The 20704-nt window shown below is 46.5% G+C and overlaps 1 protein-coding gene and 1 pseudogene across 1 annotated transcript; one reads left to right on the top strand and one right to left on the bottom strand.

Moving 5' to 3' along the window:
• Positions 1-11164: 11164 nt before the first annotated feature.
• Positions 11165-11374, bottom strand: LOC127184719 (thymosin beta-10-like). Its single transcript, XM_051141074.1, has one exon. It carries the CDS (start codon positions 11327-11329, stop codon positions 11165-11167), a length of 165 nt encoding a protein of 54 aa, XP_050997031.1. The 5' UTR covers positions 11330-11374.
• Positions 11375-19100: 7726 nt separating this feature from the next.
• LOC127184717 (V-type proton ATPase subunit F-like) lies at positions 19101-20336 on the top strand (annotated as a pseudogene).
• Positions 20337-20704: the final 368 nt, after the last annotated feature.

The raw sequence follows: 20704 nt of genomic DNA, 5'->3' as shown, positions 1-20704 counted from the left end.
TAAGACCCAAAATTCAATCTTCATCAATGCCATAGAAATAAAAGAGAAGCCAGGCGTGGTGGTGCACGCCTTTAATCCCAGCACTTGGGATGCAGAGGCAGGGGGATCTCTGTGAGTTCGAGGCCAGCCTGGTCTACAAAGCGAGTCCAGGACAGCCAAGGCTAACACAGAGAAACCCTGTCTCAAAAAAAAAAAAAAAAAAAAAAAAAACAACAACAACAACAAAAAGAAATAAAAGAGAAAATATTTTAAATGTCAAAGCAACAGTAAGGTGAAGGACTACAGTAGCATTTCCACAGACCCCATTCCTATGAGAGGGAAGCACCCAGACAAGTGCTGCTAGATTTCCTGCAGTCTCACACCCTCAACTAGCAAGCAGTCTCTTGAGTCTTCCTTCCTTGCACCTGCCCCAGGACCTTTGCTCATGCTATACTTGGTGTGTGGAGTGCCTTTTCCTTACTTAGCTTAGTTCCTGCAACCCTAAATGTCCCAACCAACTGGTAAGCCTTTTTGTTAAAGTCCACACTGTAGAAAAGTGCCACTCAGGGTCCATCTCCACTTCTTCCCCATGAGCTTTCTGGAAAGCAGAGGCTGGAAGTAGAGACCACATTGTCAAGGCTTTCTCGGTGTTAGAGGCAGATGTGTTTCCTGGGTCTGAGATGGTGGTGAGGTAGATGCTGCCGCCAAGCAAAGTCAATCCATGTTTGTGGCAACCTCCAGGGTTAGCCTCATTTCCTTGTCAGAAGACTGTCATGTTGTTAACAGTGCCTGCCCCAACTCCACTTCTCAATTCATGAGTCCCAGCCAAACGGAGCCCTTGAAGGGTATGGTCTAGTCAGGCCTGCTGATTTCACCCCCTTTTGGAGTGTAGCAGTGTTCCAAGCTTCCCTGGCAGACGAGTCCCAGAGTATTCTGGAAGTTTTTCTTAGGGGGCCCACCTTAAAGCCTCCAGAACTTTCAACTAGTTCCTAAGAACCTAATTCCCTGTGTCAAATGAGTGTCTACCTTCAACACCTAGCGGACTTTGCGTTTCCAGTGCTGAGCACTGACTGCCAGACGTAGCAGAGGCACCGCCGGCTCATTTGCTTTCTTGCTTTGTAGTCCTCTGGTGTTTAGTTTTGTTTCCTCCAGTTTACACAAAAGAGTCAACAGACTGGTTTGGTACTGGCTTGCTTTGGGTAGGGCTGAGGCCAATATTTGGGGAGCTGAAAAGTAAGAACTATAGCTTGGTATGGCAGAGGCAGGTGGTGTTGCTGTAAGTTCTGAAATAGTGTGAGCCTGAAGGGAGGTACGACTGGGGAGAGGGAGGAGGAAGAGAGGAAGGAAGAAAGGTTTGGTCTGAAAATGGGAAAGAAAACACAAAAACAGAGAAGAAATTGAAGTTTATGATTGCAGCCACAGCATGGCAATGAGGACAGGCAAGGACGGGCAGAAGCAACCCAGAAGCCTAGGTTTTGAGTCTTGTCTGAAGCCTTCTGAGCTTGGGCAGGACACCTCACCCCACTGGACCAGTTTTCCTCCTTTTTATGATAACCCTAATGGGTACACATAGTTTGAAATCGAACTTTTGGGTGTGGGTTCCATGCATCACTGCCTGATATGTAAAAGCTAGAAGTTCCCACAGAGTGACCAAGTGACTGTCCATTCCCTCACGTGCTGGTCAGACAGCAGCTAGGCCACCCAGGTGCTGGACTAAGATTGCTCTCGGTAACTTGGTGATGCCTCTATTTCTTTTTGCATTTTTAATAATTGTAATTACAGCTGGGTGGTGGTGGGCGCACGCCTTTAATCCCAACACTTTGGGAGGCAGAGGCAGGCTGATCCCTGTGAGTTAGAGGCCAGCCTGGTCTACAAAGCGAGTCCAGGACAGCCAAAGCTACAAAAACAACAACAAAAAAATGTAATTACATGCATTAATATGAGCTATAAATTTGTGTAGGTGCATATGTGGAGATCTGTCAGAAATAAGTTTGGGATCTCAAACAAAGAGACTAACAACTGAGACTAACACTCCAACTGAAGGGTCAGGACAAAGGCTAAGTTTACTCTCTATCAAGATGTGTTTAGAAGAGTACACACGGCGACAGGAAATGCCCTTGGCTTCTATTCTAACTCATGTGGTGACTGTGTCTTCTTCCCATTGGCCAGGATTGGAACTCACATTCATTGGAGACTGACTGTTTTTAAAAGAATTGCCGAGCCGAGCATGGTGGCGCACGCCTTTAAGCCCAGCACTCGGGAGGCAGAGGCAGGCAGATCGCTGTGAGTTCGAGGCCAGCCTGGTCTACAAAGTGAGTCCAGGATGGCCAAGGCTACACAGAGAAACCCTGTCTCGAAAAACCAAAAAAAAAAAAAAAAAAAAAAAAAAGAATTGCCAGGCCGTGTGTGGTAGCAGATGCCTTTAATCCCAGCACTTGGGAGGCAGAGACAGGCAGATCAGGATCAATGTGAGTTCGAGGCCAGCCTGGTCTACAAAGCGAGTCCAGGATGGCCAAGGCTACACAGAGAAACCCTGTCTCAAAAAAACCAAAAAAATTAAAAAAAAAAGAAACCCTGTCTCAAAAAACAAAAACAAAAACAAAAAGACAGTCGTGAATCCAAGCACTAGGGGACAGAAGCAAACAGATCACTGTGAGTTATTCTCTCAAAAATAAAAATAAAATGTTATTAGTAAGAGCACCATTAAAGGCCGGGCATGGTGGCACACACCTTTAATCCCAGCACTCAGGAGGCAGAGGCAGGTAGATCACTGTGAGTTTGAGGCCAGCCCAGGCTACAAAGTGAGTCCAAGGCTACACTGAGAAACCCTGTCTCAAAAAAGAAAAAAATAAATAAAGAAAGGAAGGAAGAAAGAAAGAAAGAAAGAAAAGGATCTTTAATGAGCAAGCATGCACTTCTGGCTAACTTTCTGTCTCAAGGTTTCTGTTGCTGTAAAGAGACACTATGACCATGGCAACTCTTTTTTTTTTGTTTTGTTTTGTTTTGTTTTGAGACAGGGTTTCTCTGTGTTAACCTTAGCTGCCAAGGCAACTCTTTTTCCTTTCTTTCTTCCTTTTTGAGACAGGATTTCTCTGTGTTATCTTGGCTGTCCTGGACTCACTTTGTAGACCAGACTGGCTTCGAACTCACAGAGATCCACTGCCTCTGCCTCCCAAGTGCTGTACTTTAAAAAATATATATCTATTTATTTAATGTGTGTTGGTGTTTTGCTTGTATATATATGAGCGAGGGTGTTAGATCCCCTGAAACTGGAGTTGCATTGCAGACAGTTGTTAGCTATCATGTTGGTGCTTGGAATTGTACCCTGATCCTCTGGAAGAGCAGCAGCCAGTGCTCTTAACTATTGAGCCATCTCTCCAGGTCTCCAGGGCTAGATTTTTTTTTTTTTTTTTTTTTTTTTTTTTTTTTTGGTTTTTCGAGACAGGGTTTCTCTGTGTAGCCTTGGCCATCCTGGACTCACTTTGTAGACCAGGCTGGCCTCGAACTCACAGTGATCCGCCTGCCTCTGCCTCACGAGAGCTGGGACTAAAGGCGTGCGCCACCACGCCCAGCCTCAGGGCTAGATTTTTAAAAGGACTTGTCCTCCCCTAATTTAGGGTTGGTCAGTTTGAGCAAAGACAAGGTGGTTTATAAGCCCACAGCTTTAGTGTAAACATGTTCTGATCTGGCCTTGAACTTGTTGAACCAGTCTTGTTGAATCAGAATGAGAGCCCTACTGACTGGGGAAAAAAGCCCACCAGGCCTTTATTTTAAGCTGCTAGGCTTTTGTCTCAGGTAAGGAGGGTGAAGAAGAAGGCTGCCTGCCTCTGCCTCCCCAGAGGTAGGATTAAAGATGTGTACCACTGTGCTCATCTTAAAGGATTTACTGATAGATTTGCTTAGGAGACATTAAATCACATATAATAGAATTTAGCTAAGGAAGTACTGCCTCCAAAATACCTCAAGAATAGTTTGCAGGGAGACAGAGGCAGGTAGATTGCTGTGAGTTTGAAACAAGCCTGGTCTACAGAGCAAGTTCCAGAACAGCCAAGGCTACACAGAGAAACTCTGACTGGAGTTTTTTGTTTGTTTGTTTTGGTTTTGGTTTTTGGAGACAGGGTATCTTTGTGTGTAGCCTTGGCAGTCCTCAACTCATTTTGTAGACCAGGCTGGCCTCAAACTCACAACAATCCACCTGCCTCTGCCTCCCAAGTGCTGGGATTAAAGGTGTGAGCCACCACAGCTCAACCAGAAACTCTAACTGGAAAAAAAAATAGTTTGCTGATCAGGCCTGTCAGGTTCTAGCTAAGGTATGCAACAGATCTACACAAGAGATACATTGGGGTGTGGTGGGGAGACAGAGATGGAGAGATACACAGAGTGAGAAGCAGAGACAGACAGAGCAACAGATCAAAAGAGTGGGCAGAGATAAGAGCACCGGCCTTCTAAAGGGTATTTATGTGGCATTTGGTGGCTGATGATGACATGGCTGATAACACTGAGTCACTGCTGGCAGGTTGCGACTAATAAGGCCTGTTAAAGATAAGCAAAGGCCCAGGCGGTGGTGGCAAATGCCACTCATGAGGCAGAGGCAGGCGCATCACTGTGAGTTCGAGGCCAGCCTGGTCTACAAAGTGAGTCCAGGACAGCCAAGGATACACAGAGAGACCCTGTGTCAAAACAAACCAAAAAAACAAAGTCCCCCCAAAACCACCACCACCAACAACAACAAAAAACCCCAAAAACTAAAGATAAGCAAAATTAGCTGGGTGTGACACAGCCTCTAGTCCCAAGTCCCAGCACTCAGGGAGGCAGAAGCAGGAGGATTTCTGTGAGTCTGAGGCCAGCATAGTCTACAGAGTGGATTCCAGGACCACCAGGGCTGCACAGAGAAACCCTGTCTCAAAAAAAAAAAAAAACAACAAAAAAGGTAAGCAAAATTTTAGGTTGCTAGTATGTAAATGTTTACTCCAGACGTCAGACAGCATTCCCAAGACAAAGAAGACAGCTCTGATTTTACAACTAGCTATTTTCATTTTTGGTTTGCTTTTTTGGTTTTGGTTTTGTTGTTGTTGTTTTGGTTTTTTTGTTTTGTTTTGTTTTGGTTTTTTCGAGGTATGGTTTCTCTGTGTAGCCTTGGCTGTCCTGGACTCACTTTGTATACCAGGCTGGCTTTGAACTCACAGTGATCCGCCTGTTTCTGCCTCCGAATGCTGGGACTAAAGGCATGCGCCACCATGGCTGGCTAAGTCCTGACTTTCATTCACAAAGACATACCTCTAACAAGATGGTCCTGTGCAACAACTATTCAGAAAAGACCATTGGTGTACCTAAAATAATTCTAACAATATGCAATACCTTTGCTGTATAAACCTCCAATCTGTCTAAGTGACCAGACTTGTAGTCTCTTTTTTCTGTTTAAACTGTTCAAAATGTAACTTTGAGCCAAGACTAGAAGGAGAGTTAAGTGATTGATTAAATAAACAGAATGAGCTAATTGGCGATGATGAAGCTATCATATAAATGCAGGTTTATTGAAAGTGGCACGGAAGGGGGAAGGGGGAAAGTAAGCTGGGGGAGGGGAGAAAGGTGGTGGGGGAAAAAAGGGGGAGCCCTGGAACCAAAATGCCTGGTTTCTATAGTGAATCTCTGGGAGAGGGGAAGCCCCGCCCCTAGGTAGAGGGCAGGCCGTGCCAGTCACGCTCTGCCGCAGGACTTAAGATTAAGGATGGCAGGGTTTGTAGACTACGTAATCCTAATGTGTATATTGTTAGTGTGCAGCAGGCCCGCCCTCACGGACCTAACAAATACTTCCATCATCACCTGCCACTACAGATGTGTGGGGTCAAAAAGACTTGTGGCTACCCCAGCTTTCTCTCTCTGTTCCTGGCTTCTGTCTCTCTCCTTTTCTGTCCTTCTCTCCGTCCTTCTGTCCCTCATGGCACTGCCTCTGTCCATCTGCATGCCTAAATGTCCACTTCTCTGCCACTACCCCTTCTCCAAGCTGTCATGTTCCTCTCCCTTCCTCGAGTAAACCTCCTTATACCAGATCTGTTCCGTGGTGCAATTCCTCAGGGACATACCTGGGCATGGGCCTCCATGGTACCCTCTCACCAAATAATTTTTCTGTTTCATTTTTTTTTGAGGGGGGGGGGGACACGGTTGCTATGTGTAGCTGTGGCTGTTCTGGACTAACTTTGTGGACCAGGCTGGCCTTGAACCTTGCCTCCCAAGTGCTGGGATTACAGGGGTGTGCCACTGCACCTGGCCATGTTTCTTTTTATGATATTTCATAACACAGATAAGCTAGTAAAATCTTCTGTTGGGGGTCAACTCTTGGTTCTGTTTTAGCCCACCAGCCCACCACTATTAAAGCACTTTGATTCAACTCTAAGTATGTGCGCCGATTTCTCACTGGGAAGGCAATTGCTTCTACACGACTAGGACAGGCCAACCTACCATTCAGGATTCAGCTAACTAACCGTACCCCTTCCAAGAAGCCTTCTGTGACTAGCTAACTCAGCCCCCATTACATGTACCAAGGCAAGCAGGGTACTAGTATGAACCCGACGCTGTAATTGCACTTTACACATTTGATTCCCTGCACTTCTTGATCGAAACAGCAGAATGAGCTAATTGCAAGACGAAGTTATAATATATAAACGCAAGTTTATTGGAAGCAGCTCTCAGCCTCCGCGTGTGGGAGTAGGGGGAGAGAGAGAAAACAAGGAAAAGGAAAAGTGATGGATAGAGAAAGAGAGAGGAGAGGGCGGGGAACCAAAATGTCTGAATTTTAAAGTGAAAGAAAGCCCTCCTGCCCTTGGGCTAGAAAGTTCAGGGTACAGGGAGGGGTGTGCTCGCAGCTCCCTGCAGCAAGTAGGGTTGCCTGAAACCGCACACCTCCCTCTGAGGAGCCATGTCTTTGTATCTGGCGCAGTGCCTGGAACTGGCTGTGTGTGTGCGCGTTTAGAGATGGGGAAAATGCATAAAAGGACGGAGGTGCAGTTCTTATCTCAAAGCTATTGCACTGAGTAACCCTTGATCCGAAAGTTTGGAGAGGGCTGAAAACATGGCGCAGTGGTTAAGAGTGCTCCACAACGGCCGGGAGCTTGCGCTTAAAGGAGATCTGATGCCCTCTTCTGGCCTCTGAGGGCAGCTGCACCTGACGTTTACTCATATGATCGAAGTGCTGCGGCAGAGGATTTTAACTATGTTATTTTTGGGGGGTGGGGTGGGGGAGACAGAGGGAGGAAGGGAGAGAGGGAGGGAGGGAGAGAGAGACAGACAGAGGGACAGAAGAGAGAATTTCATTTTGTATTATTTTTTGTGCAAGACTCCACAAGCTAACCGCAGACAAACCCCCAACACGGGCCTGATTTGCATTTAAAAACGACGGCTGAAAAAGAGAATTCCTTTTGCCAACGAGGAATTTCAGGCATCTGTCGCAGGGCAGAGAGAAGGGAAGAAGAAGAAGAAGAAGAAGAAGAAGAAGAAGAAGAAGAAGAAGAAGAAGAAGAAGAAGAAGAAGAAGAAGAAGAAGAAGAAGAAGAAGAAGAAGAAGAAGAAGAAGAAGAAGAAGAAGAAGAAGAAGAAGAAGAAGAAGAAGAAGAAGAAGAAGAAGAAAGAAAGAAAGAAAGAAAGAAAGGAAAAAAATTTTTTTAAAGGGCCAGAGGCCGATTTCCGCAGAGCTACTACCTAATCATCCTACAGAAGCAGGGAGTTTTATTTCGGTCCTAACTGGCTAAGACAGCCAGCCTGAGGATTTGGATGAACACCCTAAAGGAGCTGGAATTCAGAATGACAATGTAAGCAAATGCCGGGGCATTTTAGAAGGTCCAGCCATGCTCCCGCTCCAGCTGAGTCTCCGCCCCTTCCCCTCACGTATGAGCCATGGGTTGCTCCAGTGTCTGGGTCCAGTCCAAGCAGCATACTGTCAGCAGCATCAGCCGGCTGGGCCTTAGGGTCCTCCCACCCTTTGCTTTTGGATGGGCATTATTAGCTAGAAAAATACTCCGCGTTTTTCTTGTTCGGGTTGTATAACCTGCTCGCCGCAGTAATTACCTCCTACGCCTGGGGAAATCTCTCTCTCTCTCTCTCTCTCTCTCTCTCTCTCTCTCTCTCTCTCTCTCTCGCTTGCTCTCTCTCGCTCTGTCTCTCGCTCTCGCTCTTTTCATTACAGCATCCAATTCAGGAAACTAGTTTGTGTCTCCCAGGACAAAAAGGCAGCCTTTCCTATTGTAATGGCACGTTCCTTTCTTTCCACCATTCCTCCAGTGAAAGGGGCGTGATGACTTCCAGTTCACGGTTTCTGAAATCAAATAGAAAGGCTGGTCTCCTTTTTCCACTCTGAAAATCTGGTACTAAATTGATGGGCAGCTAATGACCATTGACGGGTTTCTTGGAATGAAGGGAAGGTATGCCACAGAAATAGAAACACACACACACATTTGTAGCCAGCCTTCTAGGCAGGAATGAGGACTTTGTAAAGAGACACTAAAACAGAGTATTGAAACAACAGATACCCCTACAGTTGGAATTTTCCTAGGAACCTCATGCTCAGAAAAGAAAAGGCTGGGCCAGGCTGTGGTGGCACATGCCTTTGATCCCAGCGGAGGCAGATGAATCTGTGAGTTCCCGGCCAGCCTGGTCTACAAAGTGAGTCCAGGACAACCGAGGCTACACAGAGAAACCCTGTCTCAAAAAACAGAGACAGAGAGAGAGAGAGAGAGAGAGAGAGAGAGAGAGAGAGAGAGAGAAAAGAAGAAGAAAGAGAAGGAGGAGAGGAGACAGAGACACACACAGAGAGAGACAGAGAGAGAGGCTGAGACTTGAAATAGAGAACCGTTTTCTATTTTGTCAGGTGACCTTGCAGGAGAGCCTGAAGCTGAGACAGTTGGGGAGCACAACACAAGGAGGGAGGATTAGATTTCTTTTTTTTTTTTTTTTAAGATTTATTTATTAATTATGTATACACTGTTCTGCCTATATGTATGCCTGTGTGTCAAAAGAAAACACCAAATCACATCATAGATGGTTGTGAGCCATCGTGTGGCTGTTGGGAATTGAACCCAGGACCTCTGGAAGAGCAACCAGTGCTCTTAACCTCTGAGCCATCTCTCTAGCCCCATTCATAATAGATTTCTTTGTCCCTTTCTCCAAGGTGGTCACGTTGAATAAAACTCCTTTTTCTGCCCACCCCACCCCCCTTTTGGGGACAGAATCTCTCTACATAACCCTGAGTGCCCTGGAACTAGGTAGACCAGACTGGCCTCAAACTCACAGAAATCCTACTGCCTCTGCCTCTGAGTGCTGGGATTAAAGACATGTGCCATCACACCTGGGTAATCTGGCTCTTTTACTTGGTTTATCAAGGATGGGTCTTTGGGCTTGGCTTGAGGCACAGGTTGTGACCCTCAGGTTTGATAGTAGCTTCTGTGCCATACTAGAACCTACTTCTAACCAATGAAATGTGTGGAAGGTTCCCTGTATGCCCAGTTCCCTGGGATCCATGGAGCTGAATAACTGAATTCTGCCAACTCATATTGAGGCTCAGTGTGGGCTGACTTTAAGACTGTAAAGAAAACAACCTCAAGATTCCTCCTTTAGAGCCGGGCGTGGTGGCGCACGCCTTTAGTCCCAGCACTCGGGAGGCAGAGGCAGGCGGATCGCTGTGAGTTCGAGGCCAGCCTGGTCTACAAAGTGAGTCCAGGATGGCCAAGGCTACACAGAGAAACCCTGTCTCGAAAAACCAAAAAAAAAAAAAAAAAAAAAAGATTCCTCCTTTAACTAGCTCATTGTAGCCAGGAAGAAGTCTATAAGCAATTAGAAAATGACTCCATGCCCATCCCAATGATAAGAGTGGAAGAGTAGGGCTGGAGAGATAGCTCAGCAGTTAAGAGCACTATCTGCTCTTCCAGAGGTCTTGAGTTCAATTCCAATCAACCACAAAAACCCCCTCTGTGTTTAGCAGTGGAAGTCAGCCCCATAGTGGACAAAGAGGCACATAGCAGGGAGTGTGTTTCAGTGGGTTGTGAAAGCCCCAGGTGTTAGGCCAGTACTGCAAAAAAAGAAACAGAAAGGAAGAAAAAGGAAAATTTATGCTTTGGAGTAGACTTCATGGCAGCTCCTTAGCAACTGCTCTAGGGAAGGAAAATACATTAGCTGATTAAAGGGCTAATGACTTCACTTGCCTCTCTCCCATGGCTTCAGGTGAACCAGACTTCCTGACAGGTGGCCCATTGGCCAAATCACCAAATTATATAATAACCGGACCAACTGGATCAATTCAAGGGACAATGGCACGTTTCCACCCATTCTCCTGAGCAAGAATAGTTTTCCCTTAATAGGCTTCCAATGTTACTGTCAGTCCCAAGGGGAAAAGTGACCAAAGGTTGTCCTCTGACTGCCACATGTGTGTTCATGTGTGCACCCTCATCTATAAACATGAACCCAAACACACACACATCATACTTTAAAAAGATTTTTTATTTGGTTTGGTTTTTCTTTTTCTTTCTTTCTTTTTTTAAATTTTTATTTTATTTTTTATTTTTTGAGACATTGTTTTTTCGAGACAGTTTGTCCATGTAGCCCCGGCTGTCCAAGACTTGCTTTGTAGACCATGCTGGCCTCGAACTCACAGAACTTCGCCTGCTTCTGCCGCCCGAGTGCTGGGATTAAAGGCTGGCACCACTATGCCAGGCTTCTACCCTGTTTCTTTACCCTGTGGATCGCTGTGAGTTTGAGGCCAACCTAGTTTACAAAGCAAGTCCAGGATAGCCAAGGCTACACAGAGAAACCCTGTCTCAAAAAAAAAAAAAAAATTTAGTAAGCTCCCTCTTTTGTTTTTTGAGATAGGGTTTCTCTGTGTAGCCTTGGCTGTCTTGGACTCACTTGGTAGACCAGACTGGCTTGAACTCAGAGATCCGCATGCCTCTGCCTCTCTGAGTGCTGGGATTATAGGTGTGGGCCTCGGCACCCAGCCGTAAATCTTTTTTTTTGCCATGAGGTGTGTTTTCTTTTCATCAATCATACAAATAATTTTCTATAATATCCCAGGGCAAACCAGTGACATTTGGCAGTCCGATTATAGTAGGGGAATCTCGCTTCAGAGATCCGCGGGGAGGGGGGGGTGGCATTGGCACGGTGTACCCGGGTTCACAGTGCAGCTTGTGGCTCTTCCTCCCCATCACGAGGGGGTCATGGAGATGACGAGGTGGGGTGGGGAAATCCTCCTCTTTTCCTGTTCAATGGTCTCTTTGGTTGGCAGGGTGCTCTTTTCCTGCGGCTCGGTTTTCTTCAGCTTGGCCTTATCAAAGCTGGCGATTTCCCCCATGTCCGGCTTGTCTGCCATTTTCCTGCAACCAAGCCGCTGACTGTTCCAACCGCCCGTCGCCTGTTGCAACCCAGGGGGGACGCACCCACTGGCCACAAACTGCCCCGACCCTCCCCCCCCCATTTTTTTAATGTACTCCAAGGCTCTCTAATGTTCTCAACTTGCTGTGACCACTAATTTGTTCTACATTTCTGGAATGTTATCATTTTGACGATTTTTTTTTTTTATGAGACAGGGTTTCTCTGTGTAGCCTTGGCTGTCCTGGACTAACTTTGTAGACCAAGCCAGCCTCGAACTCACAACGATCCACCTGCCTCTGCCTCCCGAGTGCTGGGATTAAAGGAGTGCACCACCATGCCTGGCTCTTTTTTTTTGGTGTTTGGAAACAAGGTCTCTCTGTGGAGCCTTGACTGTCCTGGACTCGCTTTATAGACCAGGCTGGCCTCAGCGATCAGCCTACCTCTGCCTCCTAAGTGCTGGGATTAAAGGCGTGCGCCGCCGCCGCCGCCGCCGCCGCCGCCGCCGCCGCCGCCGCCGCCGCCGCCGCCGCCGCCGCCGCCGCCGCCGCCACCACCACCACACGGCTTGAAGATCTTACAAATTGGTCCACAGGAAACTTTGGTTTGCCTTTATTTCACCTAGCATAATTCTTTCCAGGCTTATCCATGTTGTATGTATATCAATACTATTCTCAGGGCTGGAGGGATGGTTTAGCAGCGAAGAGCCCTTACTGGCTGGGCACGGTGCACGCCTTTAATCCCAGCACTTGAGAGGTTGAGAGGCAGAGGCAGGAGGATCACTGTGAGTTTGAGGCCAGCCTGATCAACAAAGTGAGTCTAGGACAGCCAAGGCTACACAGAGAAACCCTGTCTTGAAAAACCAAAAAATAAAAAATAAAAGAACCTTACTGCTCTTATAGAGGACCTGAATTTCATTCCCAGTACCACACTGGGCAGCTCACAATTCAATTGGCTGTCACTTCAGCTCCAGGGGATCCAATGACCCCTTCAGGCCTCTGTGAGCGCACATGACATACCCTCTAAAAACCACACAGATACACATAAATAACGATAATAAAAACAAATCATTTAAAATATCATTAATTTAAAAAAATAATATTTAGCCTCTAGAGAGGTTAGGAATGTAGCTCTGTTGGTGGAGTGCTTGTCTAATATTCACAAGGCCCTACGATTGATCCCCAGCTCGGAATTAGCTAGGTAGGCTGTTACACACTATAATCCTAGCATTTGGGAAGTAGAGACAAGAAGATCAAGAGTTCGAGGCTAGCCTCAGCCACATGGTAAGTTTGAAGCCACCCCCCCTCCATGGGAACTTGTCCCCCAAATAATCAAAAAAACAGTAAGAGTAATTATTATAGTAAAAAAAAAAATGACATAATAGGGCTGGAGAGATGGCTCAGATGGCCGCTCTTCCAAAGGTCCTGAGTTCAATTCTCAGCAACCACATAGTGGCTCATAGCCATCTATAATGAGATCTGGTGCCCTCTTCTGGCCTGCAAGTGTATATGCAGGCAGAGCACTGTGCTCATAAATAAATAAATCTAAACAACAACAACAAAACATGATAGAGAATTGCAGTGTATAGAGTACCACATTCCTGCCATGCACTTATCATCTGAGGTGGGACAGGGTTGATTCCCCTTTCACGCTGTATAGGTTTTGTGTGCGCAGGAATCTTCTTCTAGGATAAATAACAGGAGATTGATTGACAGGCTGCACTGGGCAATTTTGTTTGTTTGTTTCTAGACAGGCTTTCTCTGTGTAGCGTTGGCTATCCTGGACTCACTGCACTGTGTAATTTTTTTAAACTTATATTTATTTGTGCATTTATTTATGTTGGGTACCTGGTGCATGGTAATCCTCTAGTTAACCACTGAGCCTCATCCATAGCACAGTGATTTGAGGTTTAAAGAAACCGACAAACTTCCAGAATATGGTTGTGTCACCCAAAATAGATGCCCAGCTCTGTAGCAGAGGGGCAGCTGCCTGAAGAGCTATATTCAGAAACACACACACACACAGAGAGAGACAAAACTGGGGTTCGTGGCTTCTGCAAAATGAATTTCAGAGTGAGCCGAATATGAAGCCTAGTTGGATGTATTAAAAATAGAGAAACAGCCAGGCGTTGTGGTGCACGCCTTTAATCCCAGCACTTGGGAGGCAGAGGCAGGTGGATAGCTGTGAGTTCAAGGCCAGCCTGGTCTACAGAGTGAGTCCAGGACAGCCAAGGCTACACACAGAGAAACCTTGTCTCGAAAAACAAACAAACAAACAAAAAATAGAGAGACAGGGGCCTGGAGAGATGGCTCAGAGGTTAAGAACACCGGTTATTCTTCTAAAGGTCCTGAGTTCAATTCCCAGCAACCACATGGTGGCTCACAACCATCTATAATGAGATCTGGTGCCCTCTTCTGGCAGGCAGGGACACATGCAGGCAGAGCACTGTATACATAATAAATAAACAAATCTTAAATCAACAACAACAATAGACAAGGCTGGAGATGGCCTAGCAGGTAAGAGCACTTGTTCTTGTTTTGTTTTGGTTTTCGGTATTTTGTTTTGTTTTGTTTTTTGAGGCAGGGTTTCTCTGTGTAGCCCTGGCTGTCCTGGACTTACTTTGTACTCCAGGCTGGCCTCGAACTCACAGAGATCCATCTGCCTCTGCCTCCTGAGTGCTGGAATTAAAGGCATGTACCACCACACACTACTGTTTTTCTTTTTTTGGTTTTTCGAGACAAAGTTTCTCTGTGTAGCCTTGGCTGGGCTGGACTCACTTTGCAGACCAGGCTGGCCTCGAACTCATAGCAATCCACCCGCCTCTGTCTCCTGAGTGCTAGGGTTAAAGGCATGCACCACTACCCCCAGCTACGCATAGGCTTTTGAAATCTCTGAACCCGACCCAGTAATATACCTCCTCCAACGAGGTCATATCTCCTAATCATTTCCAATTAGTCCCACCAACTAGTGACCAACTAGTGAACTACCACAACCTGGCGTGTGCGCTCGCTCTCGCGCGCGCTCTCTCTCTCTCTCTTGTTTTTCGAGACAGGGTTTCCCTGTGTAGCCTTGGCTGTCCTGGACTCACTTTGGCCTCGAACTCACAGCGATCCACCTGCCTCTGCCTCCCTAGGGCTGGGATTAAAGGTGTGCACCACCACACCTGCTTTTTTTTATTTTTTATTTTTTGAGACATGGTTTCTTTGTGTAGCCCTGGCTGTCCTGGACTTGCTTTGTAGACCAGGCTGGCCTCAAACTCACAGTGATCCATCTGCCTCTATCTCCCAAGTGTTAGGATTAAAGGCATGTGCCACCACGCCCGGCACTTCATGCATTTTTTAAAAAAACCCACTGAGTCTATTTAGTGCTGCTTGTACGTGCATGGGTATAGGGCCATCTGTTAGCCCCTCAGAGGTTGCATCACTGAAGAAAACTGACTCTCCTTCCTCAGCAGTCATCAATAGCTCCTCAGTTAGAGGGGTTCAGCCCCTCCCCATCTGAGCTGGGATTTTGGTTGGTTTGATCTTGCACAAGTCATGTGTATGCAGTCACATGTACAATGGCCTTGGAGTGTCCAGCAAATGCTGCTTCACAGTAGCCAACATGGGCTCTCACTGATGACTCAGTAGCCAGCCGCTACCTCTGGCTCTTAGAATCTTCCTGCCTCCTCATCTGGGATGATCCCTAAACCTTGAAGAGGCTCAAGTATGTGATGTGTTGTTGTGTTGCACTTTCCCCAGACATTAAGCCATTCCATCTTGCTGGGTGCATGGTGCAAGCCTGTAATCCCACCATTCAGGGAGGCAGAGACAGGCAGATCTCTGTGAGTTAGAGACCAGCCTGGTCTACAGAGCAGGTCCAGGACAGCCAGGGCTATTACACAGAAAAACCCTGTCTCAAAAAAACCAAAAACACAAAACAAAATTCCATCTTGGAGAGAAGCGACATAAGATACAGGATGTGGGGCTGGAGAGATAGCTCAGTGGTTAAGAGCACTAACTGCTCTTCCAGAGATTATGAGTTCAATTCCCAGCAACCACATGGTGCTCACAACCATCTATAATGTGATCTGATGCCCTTTCAGCACTGTATGCATAATAATAAATATTAAAAAAAAGATACAGGATGTGAAAAGGTTGGAGGAACAACATTTAAGATAGGATGCTAGGCAGCACTTGGGAGACAGAGGCAAGTAGATTGCCTGGCCAGCCAAGACTACATGGAAAAACCCTGTCTGGAAAACCACAATAAATAAATAAAGCTTACAGGAAGGTGAAACAACAGGATGTTCCAAGGAGAGGTGGAATATTCCATCCTTCATCTCCTTGAGACCGGAAGTAACAAACAATAGCCTCAGGAAGTCCTTGAAGCTAAGCAGACTCAGTAGGTCCCTCCCTTCCCAAGAGTATGTAAGCAATAAAGACTTGCTGATAGGGCATCCTCAGAGAAGCTGAGCTACTACTCTCAGAGTCAGAGTGAGCAACCTGGAAGAAACAGAGCCTTTGGAGCCAAGTAGCCTAGAAGAAGCAGAAACCAGCCGAGCTGCCTAGAAGGAACAAAGACCAGCAGAGCTGCCTGGAAGAGGCTCAGACCAATGAGTCACCAGGAAAGGATGCCCTCCAATCTACTGAGCTGCTTGCAGGCTGTGCAGTGTGCTCCAGGTTTCCAGCTGTCACGAACTGTCATTCAGCTGGGGTGGGCTTTGGTGTTGCAGCTGTCCTTGAGTCATTTCTGCTCCTGTAAGTAACTCCAACAAATCTCATTGGTTCATCAAGTTGGACTTTGGTGACAGCGATACTTTGCCTGTTATTGGTTCCCTATCTGAGGGGAGTAGATATTTATTCATGTCTCCCCAGAAGAAGTGTCACACAACATACATAACATACCTACATATATACCTGCATACATACATACATATAGACATATACAAGTTGTGCTGGTCTGAATAGGAATGGCCCCCATAGACTAGTGTGTTTCCATGCTTGCCCATAGTGGGTGGCACTATTAGGAGATGTGGCCTTGTTGGAGGACGTGTGTTCAGATCAAGGTGTAGAGCTCCAGCACCAAGTCGGCCTGCAGGCTGCCATCTTTTCATCATGCTGCTAATGGACTAAATCTCTGAAACTCTAAGCCAGCCCCAGTTACATGCTTTCCTTTATAAGAGCTGCCGTGGTCCAGAGGCAGGCGGATCACTGTGAGTTCGAGGCCAGCCTGGTCTACAAAGGGAATCTAGGATAGCCAGGGCAACATAGAGAAACCCTGTCTTGAAGGAAAAAAAAAAAAAGAATTGCCGTGGTCACGGTGTCTCTTTACGGCAATAGGAACCCTAAGACGGAAGCATATTACATTTAGGGTTGAGCACTTCACAGATTCAAGCTGCCTACTCTTTGCATGTTGGCCAGTTGTAAGCCTCCATATTAATCTCTTTTAATGCAACAAAGGAGCTTTTCTGATGAGGGTTGAAAGGCACACTAATCTATGGGAAGCGTGCACACTGGCTTGCCCAGTCCTCAGGTGGAGGGTGCTGGGGTCTCAGTGAGGATGGGGACACAGTTAGGTTTCCTTACAATGGGTAGATATGGGATTCTGGCAGCTTTCGAGTGCATCTCTAAAAGTTGTTAAGAATCCCACCGTGCTTTTTCTAACACTGACCAAAGGCTGTAATTTGGGTTGGTTTTTTGTTTTGTTTTGTTTATTTGTTTTGTGTTGCTTTGTTTTCGAGACAGGGTCTCTCTGTGTAGCCTTGGCTGTCCTGGACTCGTTTTGTAGACCAGGCTGGCCTCCAACTCACAGAAATCCACCTGCCTCTGCCTCCCGAGTGCTGGGATTAAAGGCGTGTGCCACCATGCCTGGCTAACCCTGTTATGCATCATTTTTGGCCCTAAATTAGCCTAAGGACTGTCCTTGACATCCTTGATCAGGTATCTCTGGGAAGGCAGCATCTGGCCCTAAATGAGCACTTTCATCTATTGCCTTTGAGAAGTCAATTTTCTTCAGAGACGTGGTCTCTGAAAGGCTACCCGTGCTCCTGCAGATCCAGCCATGTACACACAGGTAGCACTCGGGGATTCAGACTTAGTGGAAGTCATATCTCCAAACCTCCTCTTGACTGTGAACATGACCAACTGCTTCCAACCAATGCCTTGAATTCCCTGTAGTGATGGACTATAACCAACTCTTTCTCCCCTAAGTGGCCTTTTGTCAGGGCAACAGCAACAGAAACAAAACAAGAACAGCTCTACAGGGCCAGCCGTGGTGGTGCATGCCTTTGATCCCAGTACTCGGGAAGCAGAGGCAGGTGGATTGCTGTTAGTTCGAGGCCAGCCTGGTCTACAGAGCGAGTCCAGGACAGCCAAGGCTGAACAGAGAAACCTTTTTTTTTTTTGAGACAGGGTTTCTCTGGGTTAGCCTTGGCTGTCCTGGACTCTCTCTGTAGACCAGGCTGGCCTCGAACTAACAGCAATCCGCCTGCCTCTGCTTCCCGAGTGCTGAGATTAAAGGCGTGTGCCACCAAACTCAGCTACAGATCTTATTGTTTTGAGACAGGTTCTCTCACTTGAACATGGAGCTCACCTATTGGGAGAGACTAGCTGGCCAATGAGGCCTCTCCAGTGAGGGAATTATAGGTGTACAGTGCCATGTCTAAGGTTCGAACTCAGGTCCTCATGCTTGAATGACAAGAACTTTACCACCTGAACCACCTCCCAAACCTTGTGTTTTTCTTTTCATATAAGACATGTTTTCAGGGCTGGAGAGGTGGCTTAGAGGTTAAGAGCACTGACTGCTTTTCCAAAGATCCTAAGGTCAATTCCCACAACCACTTGGTAGCTCACAACCATGTATAGTGAGGGTGCCCTCTTCTGGCATATAAGTGTACATGCAGGCAGATTTTTTTTTTTTTTTTTTTTAATTTCTCTGTGCACTCCTCACTGTCCTGGAACTCTCTTTGTAGACCAGGCTGCCTTCGAACTCACAATATCCTCCTGCCTCTGCTTCCCGAGTGCTGGGATTACAGGCGTAGGATGGCATTTTCTTGTTGTTGGTTTTCTTTTTTTCTGAGACAGGGTTTCTCTGTGTAGCCTTGTGTGTTCTAGACTCACTTTGTAGACCAGGCTGGCCTAGAACTCACATCGATCTACCTGCCTCTGCCTCCCAAGTGCTGGGATTAAAGGCGTGTGCCACCATGCCCGGCTGGGATGGCATTTTCTTTTCTTTTTTCTTTCTTTCTTTCTTTTTTCGAAACAGGGTTTCTCTGTGTAGCCTTGGCTGTCCTGAACTCATTTTGTAGACCAGGCTGGCTTCGAACTCACATAGATCTGCTTTCCTCTGCTTCCCTGAGTGCTGGGATTACAGGTGTGTGCCACTGTGCTCAGTTTAGGTTCTTCTTCTTTTTCTTTCTTTCTTTCTTTTTTTTTTTTAAGATATATTTACTTATTATACATTCAGTATTCTGCTTGCATGTAGGCCTGCAGGCCAGAAGAGGGCGCCAGATCTCATTACAGATCATTGTGAGCCACCATGTGGGTGCTGGGAACTGAACTCAGGACCTCTGGAAGAGCAGACAATGCTCTTAACCTCTGAGCCATGTCTCCAGCCCCCAGGCTCTTCTTATTTAAGAAAGAAAAGGAGGCCAGACATGGTGGCCAGCACATGAGAGGCAGAAACAGGCAGATCTCTGTGAGTTCGAGGTCATCCTAGTCTACAAGGAGAGTCCAGGACAGCCAGGGCTATAACACAGAGAAACCTTGTCTCAAAAAAAAGGAGGAGGAGGAATGGAGGAAGGGGAGGAGAAAAGGCAATGGAGAAAGCACTGCTGTCTTTTCCTTTTCATACACAGACACTAATCGTGTGGAGTTATACGCCCACCATGACCTCATTTAATCTTATTACCTCCCTAAAGACTGAGCTCCAGATACAGTCACAGTGAACTGTCAGAGTCAACATGTGATGGTGTGTGCGCATGCGCCATTCAGCCTATGATGGACACAGTCCTACCCTATTGAAAGAGGTTCTTCACCTGCGATGGCTTAACCTGTGGTGTTTGCTGCAGCAACGTGTGCAAACAGAGAGGCCCACACCACGTAGCTATTATGCTCCTTTTCTTCTCTCCTCCCTGGCGTTCTGGAGCCCTCCCCTCTCCCCTCTTCTATTTTTGGAAGGCTTCATTCTAACTGGGCATTGCAGTACAAGACTACACAGAGAAACCTTGTCTCGAAAAACCAAATAAATAAATAAATAAAATGGCTTTCTAGGGGCTGGAGAGATGGCTCAGATGTTAAAGAGCGCTGGTCGCCCTTCCAAATGTTCTGAGTTCAACTCCCAGCAACCACATGGCTTACAACCATCTACAATGAGATCTGGTGCCCTCTTCTGGCCTGCTGACTCACATGCAGGCAGAATATGTATAAATAATAATTAAATAAATCTTGAATGAAAGAAAAAGAAAGAAAGAAAGAAAGAAAGAAAGAAAGAAAGAAAGAAAGAAAGGAGCATCCCAAACCGGGCGCAGCAGTGCACACCTTTAATCCCAGGTGAGTTCAAGGCCAGTCTGGTGTACAAAGTGAGTCCAGGACAGCCAGGGCTGTCTTGAAACCTTGCCTCTAAAACCAAAACAATCAACACTTTTTAAAAACCACAGGTGCTTGAGACAGAGTGGCGGGCAGGGGTAAACTGATCCAAGTGTTTGGAGCAGACACTGTGGTGACTGGTTTCCTGCTGGATGGCATAGGGGAGTTTAACAAGAACCACCACCCTAATTTCCTGGTAGTGGAGGATACTACTATCAATGAGATCATCGAAGACACTTTCAGGTGGTTTCTAAACAGGGATGATGTTGGCATCATTCTCATCAGTACATTGCAGAGATGGTTCGACATGCCCTGGCTGCCCACCAGTGGTCCATTCCAGCTGTCCTGGAGATCCCATCCAAGGAGCATCCCTCTGATGAAGCCAAAGACTCCATCCTGTGCAGGGCCAAGGGCATGTTCACTGCTGAAGACCTGTGCTAGGGTTCCTGAGCCCTCAGCCCCCCGTCTCACTACCAGGCCTCTCCCAGTTCGTCATCCTCTAGGTAAGTTTCAAGCCTTGGTTTCCAGCCTCTCCTTTCCTCTTCACTGAGTGGCTCCTGAGCTGTTGGGGTTCTGCTGTCCAGGTCCAGGCTGGGTAGGAAAAGAAAGTCCAACCATCTTCTCTCTCCACTGCCTCCTCCTTGTGCTGTTGAGCAGTTTCATTGTTGATATTAAAGAAATAGTCTTCTCTTTCTTAAAGAAAAAAAAAAAAAAAAAAAAAAAAAAAAAAAAAAAAAAAAAAAAAAAAAAAAAAAAAAAAAGGCCGGGCATAGTAGTGTATATCTTTAATCCCAGCACTCAAAAAGAAG

This window comes from Acomys russatus, chromosome X (genome assembly GCF_903995435.1).
Source record: "Acomys russatus chromosome X, mAcoRus1.1, whole genome shotgun sequence".
NCBI classification, from domain to species: Eukaryota; Metazoa; Chordata; class Mammalia; order Rodentia; family Muridae; genus Acomys; species Acomys russatus.
Note: the sequence above shows the minus strand (reverse complement) of the source record. Positions and strands in the feature narration are given on the sequence as shown.

Excerpts from the sequence above, each read along its gene's own strand:
- LOC127184719 (XM_051141074.1), bottom strand. The coding sequence starts at position 11,329 with ATGGCAGACAAGCCGGACATGGGGGAAATCGCCAGCTTTGATAAGGCC.